The 12,793-nt window shown below is 38.0% G+C and overlaps 1 protein-coding gene across 5 annotated transcripts in view; it reads left to right on the plus strand.

The window, feature by feature from the left end:
- Positions 1–12,793, plus strand: part of strn3 (striatin, calmodulin binding protein 3) — a 130,126-nt gene that overhangs the window by 94,191 nt on the left and 23,142 nt on the right. For 2 of the 5 annotated variants that reach the window (XM_028821724.2, XM_028821725.2), the window contains 2 exons: positions 1,599–1,739; positions 7,267–7,400. In XM_028821724.2, coding sequence (XP_028677557.1) covers positions 1,599–1,739; positions 7,267–7,400 — 275 coding nt within the window. The remainder of the gene's footprint in view (positions 1–1,598; positions 1,740–7,266; positions 7,401–12,793) is intronic. The other 3 variants (XM_051919999.1, XM_028821726.2, XM_051920000.1) reach the window with 3 other exon arrangements.

Below are 12,793 nucleotides of genomic sequence, written 5' to 3' on the forward strand. Positions count from 1 at the left end.
AAAGTTTGAACTCTACTGATTGGTGTGTTCAGAACTTTGGATTTCTTTTTATATCCTTTTACTGATTTATAAAGTTGAAGTACATTTTCTTGCAGAAAAACTTTTGACAGTTATTTGCTTTTCCCAAACTCATTGACTATTTATACAGACACTATGTAAAATCAAAGCACAGGGTATGGATACTTACCCTTAATAGCCATCTTGGTGAAATGAGTGCAATTGGTATAATGGGTAAGGGGTTGGTAAAATGAGCTTACTTATAAATGGGGAAACCTATTCTGCAACACTGTTGATCTCTGCGACAACCCACCAGTGGCAACCTGCAACCCAGTGGTTGAGAAACATTGTACTAAGGGACACACACAATTCTGTCATGACAAACCGCTTCACCTTGCCACTAGAACATTAGAAGTTTAACAATCGAGAGTAGACCATTTATTACATCTAGCTCTGTTGTTTAGCCAATAGCTAAATTGTCTTAATATCTCATCCATCATCAGTGTTTCTGCCTCAACTCCATCTCAGTAGTTTGTTCCAGAGTTTCACGACTCTTTGCATCAAGAAGTGCTCCCTGGCTTCAGTCTTAAATGCACTTTTCCTTAATTTTCACTGATATCCTTGAGTACATGAGTCGCCTTCATCGACTCGGATGAGGACCCCACTCAGTCTCCTCTAATCAAACTAAACAGGTTTAATTCTCCGAGCATTCTCCGAGTAGAACATGTCCTTGAGTCCTGGTCATACCTGGTTGCTCTCCTCTGCAAAGCTTCAAGTGCTGCTATGTCTTGCGTGTAACATGGTGACCAGAACTGTACAAAGTGCTCCATATGCAGTCTTACTAGTAATTTATGTAGTCTGAGCATAACATTCATTGACTTATATTCAATAGTTTTTGTGATATAATCGTAACATTTTATTTTCCTTTTTAATCGCTTCTGTGCATTTTTTAGTAAATTAAAATGATGCGTCAACATAAACCCTAAAATCCTTTTCAGTGGTTGTTTTCCTGAGGCTCAGTGTCTCCCGTCTTGCATGTATGACTGACGTTCCTTTTGCCCACGTGTAGCACTTTTCCAAATGAACCTCCATTTTCTAAGTGTTCACCCACTTCTGAAGCTTGTCCAGGTCTTTTTGAATTCTTTTTGCTGCCTCCTCAGTGTCTGCCATTCCTTCGATTGTTAGTGTCATCTATAAATTTCACAATCAGTGTCATTAATGTAAATCAGAAAACTGAAGTGAGCAGGAAAAACACATTTCTTTTTATTAGGATTCTTCAATAGAAGCATGGGGTTTTGTCTGATCACTTATGTTTTCCAAAAAAAGCCTAATATTTTACAAATTCTCAGGGGTATGTAAACTCATGAGCACAAATGCATATAACACTAAAAATTGTAGACATGCATATTTTTTAATACACTTGTTTTGTATATTTCTGCTTATTTGACCTTTGTATTTTTTTTTTTTTTTTTTAGCAAATTTGACACTTTTTTTTTATTTATTATTTTTAAACTACCTTATGCTATATCGATGGCCCCCAGTTTTTATTTCCTGGTCTGGAGGAATCTAAATATACCTCTGCTATTGACCTTAATTTACAGGGGTCAACAAGACAAAACTGCAAGACATGATAGCAGATCTGAGGGATGACGAACTGCCCCACATATCTACTGGAATCTTTAATCAGTCTGTATCCGCTGCAACTAGAGTGGCTGATCATGAAGGTCCAAGAGCAGAGGAAGGTACACATGTCCAGAACTGAAATCTGTTCATCTGATTAAACCTTTTTTTGGTAATGAAAGGGGAATGTGGGCCTTTCTTCTCTAACTGAATTTACTTTGGTCTCTGGCAACCACCCTTTAAATCAAAGAAGACATACTGTAAAAGTTCACCATATGCACAGTACAGGTTAACATTTGTCTTCCTTAAAGCTTGACCTGTACAATATGAATTACTTCTTTGAAAGCCAAATTCCAAAGTGACATCATTTGAAACAGTGGATCGCTTTAAGCCTCTCATCTATCGGTGAAAAATTTCTACTATGGTTACATATGGAGCTTGATTGTAAATGTAACATTGAGTAATCGGTTATGTTGTATATTAGTATGTCCCAGAACACATTTGACAGAAACTTAACGCTTCCAGTGCAAATCCAAGTTTCATATAAGACACCATCACAAGGTGTTTAATGTAGCGAGCAAGGAAATATTTTGAAATAAACCGTAAATGCGATACCTTTAAGAAACAATTACAGGCTAAAACCTAAATAAGTGCTTTTACAGAATGTGTCTGGTTACAAGGACAGGAAAAATCATCATTCACTAGGTATGATTAAACTCAAAACACCTTTAATTGATGCACAGAGGAGAAATTCATTCCCTCCTGTAGGATCATAAAGCATCCACAGGCAGTGCAAACTGTCAAGTCAAGTTGGGGAGCATGCACTGGTACAGTGTGCTGCCGCACCCACTACACAACGAAACAACTCGGGATCCCGGTTGGCAACCCCCCCAGGCAGACATGCAGTCCAGTCCCACCCTCCAGAAATGACCCTCTATCTGCCGCAGCCAGGTGTTATGTTGGCGACCCCTTGGCCTGGTGTAGCCATTCGGGTCCCCAACAACGAGCTGGAGTACGATGGCCAAAAAGAAAATAGGACTGAGTAATGCCTCTTGGGCAGCTTGTCATGGAGTAGGCAGGAATCATCTGTTCTAACAATCATATAAACAGCTGGGCTTCATTTGCTGTCTTCAGAGGGAACTGCCAATTGTTGCTTTTTGACGGCATCTCCCTGGGTGTTTTCTAAGCAAGTCTATATAATGGCACACTGATCGACAGAGTGCAATGGTGATTGTCAAGGCACATTGTGCCACATCCTTGCTAGCATCTACAAGACATTTAAGGTGTGCAGTTAATTATACTGTAGTAGCTAAAGCCTTAATTCAAGTAGAGTGTATATTTGTTTTTTGTGCAGTGGGTTGCAGAAATGTTTCAAGCTGTTGTTTTGAGAGCAAGTAATAAAGTTCTGTCTCTCCATACCACAGTTTGATTCTTGTGATAATCTCATCATCGAAATACTGGCAGTCTCTGAGTTAATAGTATCTGACTTACGGACAACTCATACTTACAGGCTGCCATAAAGTCAATTGTATTAAAAATTTGAAGAAGGCCCATTTATACTCAAGCACAGGTAGCTGTGGGCACAGTTGCGCACAGATGATGTGCACCCTGCTCTAGCTATAGTTTAAGCATTCATGCTCAACACTGCATAGTTGCAGAATCTCCCTGAAGTTTTTCCTTTGCCCTTACATATCGATCTTGCAAATATTTCCACTTCTGCCTGCAGAAATTCTCATCTTTGTCCAGGACCTGGGTGATTTCCGGTCATGAATTTAGGGTAGGCATATTTGGCTATTGCTGTGTCTGCTTAATTTTGGATTGTGTATTTGTGGCTAGCGACATTTCACACAACTGTTCCTCCAATGAGCATGTGTTTTCTTGTCTGGTACATATGCAGTTGATGCACACAGGGCGTTGTAATTATAAAATTCTGGGCGTCCGTGGTTGTTGTTGGGTCTGCTCACCAGGACTGATGACAAAATTTATGTCACACACACTGTAGTGTACCCTCACGGCAATGCGTAACAAAGAAGCACATGCGTTACGATACATTGTGACGCTCATGAAAACATTCCGACGCTTTGCTGGTTTGTTGGCTTGAGGAAGGGGACTTTTTAAGTTCAATCATGTTGCTGTTAACGCTGTGTTGTGTGTGTGTGTATGCATAAACAGGTAAAATATATACAAAGACAGACATTTATCTAACTGACTGCTAAATAAGAGCCGTATGTATTACTTCCAACTTACCTACAAATTCGAATTAGAGTCTTAGGAACGGATCTCGTTCATGAACTGGAATGCTGCAGATTGTCGTACAAATGGTTTTAATTTCCTAATTTGACACTAAGTAATGCCACCATTTTCAATATTTATTTCATTTGTAGAATAAGCCATCGATCTCTTTTAATTCATCCTTGCCTAAGGGTACATAACTGATACATTCACACAGGGACCACTGCTGATCTGCTCAAATAGCTACAAAGCAGACTCCATGCCAGTGTTTTTGTGAAGCCTGCCATTCTTTTGCAAGTTCTTCACTTGTTGGTTTCTCTCCCCACGTGCAAACAATTTCCTGATCTGATCTGGTCAGGTCAGAATACTCTTTGGCTCCATTTGGAAACCAGTCCTGTTATTGAGTTTATGGTATGAAGACTACCGACCTCAAGAAATATTTCTTTTGACAAAATTAGAGTAAAAAAGAAACTTTTTCCTCAGATATGGATTGCCTTGGTTTACCATTCTGACATGCTTGGTCTGGATAAAGAGTTTCTTCACATAGCTGGTTGGTGATAGGATTCACACATTTCAGTATACTTCAGTACAAAATCTGAAACAATTATGCTTAGCCACTTATCAAATACATTAGATTAGATACACTTTACTAATCCCATTCAGAAATTCAGAATACATGTCTGCCTTTGGCGATATTTAAAGTTAGTGACAATGTCAAGATTTGAGAGTTATGATTATTTTTTCTCAAAAGATGCAATATTGATAAATATTGATGAATGGTACGTTTTCCAAAACCAAAAAAATACAAAAAACAGACGTTGGCATGCAGCAGATCCTATGCCTTATTTTCCCCCTGTGATTGTAACTTGTTGAATTGAATAGGTCGCCGCTAAAAGAACAACATGTCTTAAAGCTGGCAGGCTGTGGCTCATTGGTCAGTGCTGCTACAGCTTCACAGGGATGCTGGCATGGTTGCTGTCTCTGTAGGGTTTGTGTTCTCCTTGTTTGTTTGTAGGGTTACTCCAGTTAAATCCCAAATCTCATCAGGTATGCTTTTTTGGAGTAATTTGTTTATCTCAGTTGGTTTAATTTGGCAAAGGTGATTGTGCTTGCAGTCGCTTGTCTTATTCTAGGTTGGTCGTTGCTTTGTGCCTCTGATAAGGCCCTTGTTGTCTGCTGATGCTGTAATGAGCAAATTCATACAGTTAACAGCTAAATGGTTTGGCAATTTACATGTCTTTGGAAGCTGTAATTGGTAGTAAATTAAACTTGTGCGTTAAGTAGACCCAAGTGCAGTATCTTTACTAATTAGTATATGATGTCAGCAGTGAGACAGGCAGAGCTACCCACGCGGTGTATTGGTCTGGAGCCAGACAGGTTTTAAACTGTTGGTCTTCAAACCAAGTTCATGTCAGAAGGGGAGCAAGGTTTGATGGGATCAAACTACACAGGAAGAGAATGAGATGTAAGAGTCCACATCTTGCTCACAAAGCGGCCATTGTGTTTCGGCATCAGATGCAGTGCCCTGGTGTTGAGGTTTGCCGTCAGCAGTAACATGAAAATCATCTTCCATATTAGTAGGTTTCGATTCAGACAGGCTTCTCTTTCAGGATTAATGAGTAACACATAATTCACGGTGCTGAAATTCTTCTTTACTGCCTTAAGTTCCATTTTGCATATTTTAAATGATGTTGCTTCTGTGAGTCTCATCGTTACTGTGCAGTGGACACAGACAGGCAGAACTAGTGGTATGCTTGTTTATCTTACTCCAATAAGTAACAAGAAAAGATACAGATGGTAAGTGGATATGCTGCCCTTGTTTAGGTAAAGCGAAGTAAAGGTACTGCTGTGGTTGTTTTTCAGTTTTTTTATTTAATAGCAACATATTTAAACAGTACTACTTTTATTCATATCTGTGCCAAATGCTTCACTGTGAAATACCTTTTGTGACAACTTGTAGTAAATTGACAATTATGAAATAATCACATGAAAAGGTAAAGTGATAAATATAAGGCCTGTGTCATTAAATTGTGGGAAAAACATAATTCAATAAATGTCACTTAAATTATTATGCAATGCAAATTCGTCACTTTATTTCGGTTCAGTAAAGAAGTCGCCTTACATGTAATTATTGCAGGTTTTATTTCGAAATGGCCTTTTTTTTTTTTTTTTTAAAAGACGATTTTCATTTAACAATGGGACTTTTCCTTATGGCCGTTTCAATTCTAGCGTGATTATTTCAGAAGGACTCTTTCCATGATGGTTTGGTCATTTGTCAATCAAGACCAGCAGGCTGAACCTCTTCCTATTGGTTAATCATTTCCTGTCGATTACATTTTCCGGAATGTAAGTGGTGTGCTACTTTAGTGCTGCTTTTCTGGCATTCAGCATTTCGGCATTAAGGGTTTGCGTGAGTCAGTTTTCCAAATGAAATAGTTACATATAACATAATGTATATGGTAATGTCTATAAACTGCACTTTAAATGCCCAACAGCCAAGTTACAGTTCTCTACTGTTATCATACCATTTGTTCATTTATTTCAGGTAAGGAACACAGAGGTTTTGAGGTATAGTTGTTATGCTCACTAATCATGATACCAGACATTGGTAATTTATTGCATGTTGATTAACCTGGCCAAGTCAGGATTTCACTGTACTCTGTATAGGTGACATGAATAAGCACCTACTGTATAACCCCCTAACAGACTTTCTTCCTGTTGGGTTAGAGAGATCAGCATTTAAAGATGTCTAAAGCCTTTTTTTTGGATCCAGGACTTACAGTAGTGAAAAAGAAATAAGGGCTTATCAGATGACTGCAAATGGTTTTGAAAACTGTTGCAAAACCCTGACCTGGACAAGCAGGTTGAGACAATGGAAATGTGAAAGGTAAAATATGTTCCTAAAATAAGTTGTTAGCAAGTGATGGCACTAGTTTATAGGAAGATAATGGTGTCCCATTAGCATCAGGTGATTCATTTTACTTCATGTGCTTATTTTATTTTACTGCATGTGAGCGAATACAATCCCACATTCTCATTCTTGGTACTGTGGACATTCTTACACCTTGGTCTTCTCCTCACCTTTCAGGTGTTGCTTAGTTGAGTGGAGCATTTTGTTTTGAGCTCTGTAATGCACTTCACACTTTTCTTTTGTCTAGCAAACACTTTCCCTGTACGCCTAGAATGTTTTTTATTCTGAATGTTGCTGAGTGCTATTGTGTCTCTTAATAAAATGAGTCAAAACTTTAAGCTTTATGTCATTGAACTTTTAACAGCTCGGCCTCTGATCTGTCTTTGTACAGAAAACCTGTTAAGTCAAATCCTTGTGATTTTATCATCATTTTTTAGATTATTAACGTGTCTCTGCTAAAAAGCCTGTATTTTATATTAATGTGTTTTGTTTTTGTCATATTTTAGCAGAGCCACTGACGTTCCCATCTGGTGGAGGAAAGTCGTTCATTATGGGATCCGATGATGTTCTGGAGAGCGTCCTTGGCCTTGGAGACTTGGCAGATCTTACAGTAACGAATGATGCAGACTACAGCTATGATGTAAGTAGCAATTATTACAATTAAGTAATTTCAACTAAATGGCCAGTTAGTCGCATACAATTGTATTCTTAAAATATACATAAAAAATATTTAGTGGATACTTGGACTTTATCTAATTAAGTCTACAGTACTATGTTTTTTTTTATTGGGAAATGCAAACTATCTGCACACAGGAGTTTTCACATCATTTATAAAATGATCTTACAGAAACTACCAGAAATACATATGATGTAGACCTTCGTCTGCACTTAGTATGTCCGCATCAGTGGCATTTTCCATGCAGGGACTGTGTAGTGAAGAACTCAGATCATTATGTGCTTTCAAAATGACCAATGTATACAGGACTGTAATAACACAGTCAAATACTAAGAATGCTTATATTATATTTTGACAATGTAACCACTGGTTTTTATATCTCAGCCCAAGTTTGCTAGTTGCACATCACAAGACTTCCAGTCAAACGTGGCGCTGCAGTTGCCTATCCTGCTACGTCAGGATGATCGGTTACATGACTAACTCTGTGCTGACGTTCCAGCACATTGTGTTTCCTATAGATGAACGGACTTTGGCATGAAAAGTGCAAATCAGTTCCAACAACCGCAAAGGACCTTGTGAAGACGCTGGAGGGCACAAGTAGACAAGTATCGATATCCACAGTAAAACAAGTCTGACATCGACATAACCTGAAAGGCTGCTCAGCAAGGAGGAAGCCACTGTTCCAAAGCTGCCCTAAAAAAGGCACACTTCAGTTTGCAGTGGCACATGGGGACAAAGAGCTTTGTCCTCTGGTCTGATGAATCCAAGATCAAACCATTTGGCCATATTGACCATCTTTAGGCCATCTATATCTATATCTATATATATATATATATATATATATATATATAATATATAATATAAAACCTGTGTAGAGGAAAAAGAGTGAGGCCTGCAAGCCAAAGAGCGTCATGTTGTGGGGGTGCTTTGCTGCAGGAGGGACTGGTGCATGTCACAAAATAGATGACATCATGAGGAAGGAAAATAACATAGATATACTGTACCAACATCTCAAGAGCTCAGTAAGGAAGTTGCAACTCATTTGCAAATAGATACGGACCCCAAGTATACCTCCTAAGTTGTAACAAAATGCCTTAAGGACAACAAAGTCAAGGTTTTGGAGTGGCCATCACAAAGCCCTGATTGAAAATCTGTGGGCAGAACTGAAAATGCATGTGTGAGCAAAGCAGCCTGCAAAACTGTCCCAGATACACCAGTTCTGTCTGGAAGAATGGGCCAAATTTCCAACAACTTATTGTAAGAAGCTTGTGGAAGGTGACCCAAAACATTTGGCTCCAGTTAAACAAATTAAAGGCAATGCTATCAAATAGTAACAGCGTATATGGAATTTTGTGACCCACTGGAATTGTGATATGGTGAATAAAAAGTGAAATATTCTGAGGTCTGTGAACATTGTGGGAAATAACTTCTTTTGCCCAGAACAAAATCGATGTCTTGAATGACGTGCCAAATTTATAGTACGTTAGTATAAAATCTGTGGAGGGCTTATACACCGTGTTTAAAAGAATTCACCCTAAGTGTATGGACACTTCTGACTTCAACTGTACAAATACATGTGCACACACAATGCCATGTTTAATGCATGCATATTATGCTGCCATATGTAGTTTTATTATGGCATTCTTAATCATTGGATATCTTTGTTAACAAAAAAAGAATTGCAGGATAGGAAAGCACAATTTTACAGAGCATATTGCTAAGTATGTCATTTCCATTTATATGGTAGAAAAAGAGGGATTCAAAAACTTGATCAAAGCACTGCATATTCTGTCATTCATAGATACCTGATTCAAAACCAACCTATATAAGTTATGACAATTACATTTTTTATTGTCCCAAAAGAAAAATTTGGTTTGCCAGCCACTTTTACAGAAGAGACCACAAAATAACAAAAAACCACAACAAACACAGCCATTAAAACCTAAACTTAGTACAAATAAATACAATATAGCTGTACACGGAATACTTATGGTGAAATAGTAAATCAGACATATTAAATTCAATATTTAGACCAACATTTAGACTTGACTACTGAGTAATGTAAATGCTAAGTGTTCATCCTCTGATTTTAAGCCTGAGGATATTTACTAAAATTGAACTTATTTACAAGATTAAGAACAGTTGGAATTAAAAAGTATTTGAACCGGTTGCTTTTTAACCTTTGTATTTTGAACCTGTGACCTGACGGCAACAACCGGAACTGAGAGTGTAGTGGATGAGTCTTGTCTGATAGAATACACTCCACTTTCCGTAATACTTGCTTGTTAAATTGGTCTGTTAGATTTGACTGTTTAACCCTTGTTACTGTATTTTACCTAATCAAAAACAATGTAATAGATTAGCATATAACAATCCTTTCTCATCATGGATCCTTTGCATATGATGAACCAAACACACATCAAGGAGATTTTGCAGAAGGAACATCAAATGTGCTTGCCGTGGCTTCTGAAAGTTGAACACCACCACTCTGGGAAGCTTTTTTTTTAAAGAAACCTCTAACGAATTCAAGAAGTGGTCTTCACGGCAGATATCCATTTGAGAAAGAGTAGCAAAACTGTCAGCAGATGATTAATGTGTATAGTAAGAGTGAGTGCGATCCTCCACAATGAAAACCAATGAAGCCAATCTACTGAGACTGTGCCACCTAGCAAACACACCAATATAGCTCTGCAGCTGGTGTCCCATCAGTAGGGGTATTTAGCACAGGTGCGATCTTTGGTACTTGCCATACAGCTTCACTTAAGCCTGACAGTGTAGGCAGACTTGTGTTTCTGGTCCAGAAACTGCGACACTGCTCGGAATATTGTACCGTGTTAGCACTAGAACACAACTTTATGAGCACCAATGCATTTCTTCTATTCAGTTTTGTCTGTTTGAGTGAGTAGTCTTTTTGAATTCTGTTTTTGTGTGTTAATTATGATGTCATTTAGTGAATGCTTTTATTATAGTGACTACAGATATTAAGATTGTTTTAAAAAAAACTATCCATAATATATAGCGTAAATAAAAGCAAGTTTCATTCCTGGAAATCTGATACTTGTCTGGTTAAGTTTTGTGATATGATGTGAAATGTCTTTGGCGTGGTACTGTGGCGGCACAGTATTATTGTCTTAATGTAAATTTAAGTATCGGCAAAATTGTGATAACGTGGTATATCTGGTAAATATGTCAACATCACCCAGCACTAATTTCTCTGAAATTTGGAATTGAGTCGTATCAAACTTTGCTTTCTCCTCATTAATGACAATATACATTGAGACAAATGAACACAATTTTAATTAAGAGGTGTGGGAATTCTCATATATAGAGCAGTCTCATTTGTGGTATCAGATGTAGTATCTGATCCTGAAGGGAGATATGTGATTGTCATGGGCAATTTATTTAACCGTAAAGTGATTTTGATAAATGTTTATGCACCCAATGTCGATGATAGGGAATTCATGTAAAATGTATTTGCATCCATTCCCAGTGGGAACACTCATAAAATTATAATGGCTGTGGACTTGAATTGTGTTTTAAATCCACTCTTTGATAGGTCTCCTGTCACAGGGGTGATGACATCTAACACTGCAAAGACAATTACACAGTTTTTAACTGACCACAACTTATCAGACCCCTGGAGGTTTCTAAACCCAAACTCAAGAAGTTATTCCTTCTACTCACCAATGCATCATTGCTACTCAAGAATTGATTATTTCTTTATAGATAATAATTTCTTGCCTGCGATTAAATCTTGCAAGTACGACGCTATTGTTATTTCTGACCGTGCCTCTCTGATCTTGGAGCTAAAATCGTTATGCCCCACATACTTATGTCACAGATGGCGTCTTAACCAACTTCTGTTAGCAGACGAGAACTGTACAGAATTTACATCAAAACAAATCGGTTTCTTTCTAGAGACAAATGCATTCTCGGAGGTCTCTGCAGGAACACTCTGGGAAACTCTGAAGGCCTTCTTAAGAGGACAGATTATTTCATATCTTTCCCACAGAAATAAATTAGAAACCAAGAAGGTATCGGAGCTAACCAGCAAAATTACTAGAATAGATCAAGAACATGCCAGGTGTCCAAGTGAGGCTCTTCATAGGAAAAGGCAGGCTCTGCATTCAGAGCTCAACCTCTTAACAAGTAACAACTGAACAACTCATTTTTAAATCAAGACATCATTACTATGAACACGGAGAGAAAGCTAATAAGCTCTTAGCTCAACAAATCCACAAGCAAGAAGCTCACAATGCAATCCCAGCAATCACCAACACGAACAGGGACAAAATCATTGACCATAAAAATATAATGCACACATTTAGAGACTACTATACAGTAAGTCCTTATATTCTACTGAGTTTAAAGAAGACAACACACACTCTAATACATTTCTGGATGCATTACAGATACCACAAATAGATACTCTTAGTGCAGAGGAATTGGATAAGCCTTTGGCACTATCAGAATTACTAGATGCTATAAAGTCACTTCAGAGTGGGGAAGCATCAGGCCCTGATGGCTACCCTGTCGAATTTTATAAGAAAATCTCCACTCAGTTAGTTCCCCTCTTGGCAACATTTACAGAAGCTAGAGACAATCAAATTCTACCTCAAACTTTTCGCCAAGTATTAATCACAGTCTTTCCTAAACAAAATAAGGACTTATTACAATGTGCATCATATAGACCAGTTTCACTTCTGAATAATGTTAAGATACTCTCCAAAGTCCTAGCTAGAAGAATGGAGAAAGTGCTGCCTTCGGTAATATCACAAGATGAAATTGGATTTATTAAAGGCCGACACTTAGCTTCCAATCTTCGACGCCTGTTTAATGTAATATATTCACCTGCAAAGTCAAACACCCCAGAGATGATGATATCGATGGATGCAGAAAAAGCATTTGATTTGATTGAATGGAACTACCTTTTCACTACATTAAAGAAATTTGGGTTTGGCCCAAACATCTGTGCATGGATCAAATTACTGTATACCAGTCCAGAAGCTTCAGTTTGTATTAACAACATTTGCTCTGATTACTTTAAGCTAGAATGTGGTACCAGACAAGGATGCCCCTTGTCACCACTGCTATTTGCAATCGCCATTGAACCACTGGCAGTTCACTGCCGAAATGCTCATCAGATAAAGGGGATTATCCGAGAAGGACTTGAACAGAAAATTTCTCTATATGCAGATGATATGGTACTGTATATATCAGACCCACAAAATACTGTGCCTGCAGTCCTAACACCACTTACAGAATTTCAAAAGATTTCTGGTCTCAGAATTAATTTGAATAAAAGTGTGCTGTTTCCAGTGAATTCTCAAGCACACAATATTAGATTGGACACCTTC

The sequence above is a fragment of the Erpetoichthys calabaricus genome, chromosome 16 (assembly GCF_900747795.2).
Source record: "Erpetoichthys calabaricus chromosome 16, fErpCal1.3, whole genome shotgun sequence".
NCBI classification, from domain to species: domain Eukaryota; kingdom Metazoa; phylum Chordata; class Cladistia; order Polypteriformes; family Polypteridae; genus Erpetoichthys; species Erpetoichthys calabaricus.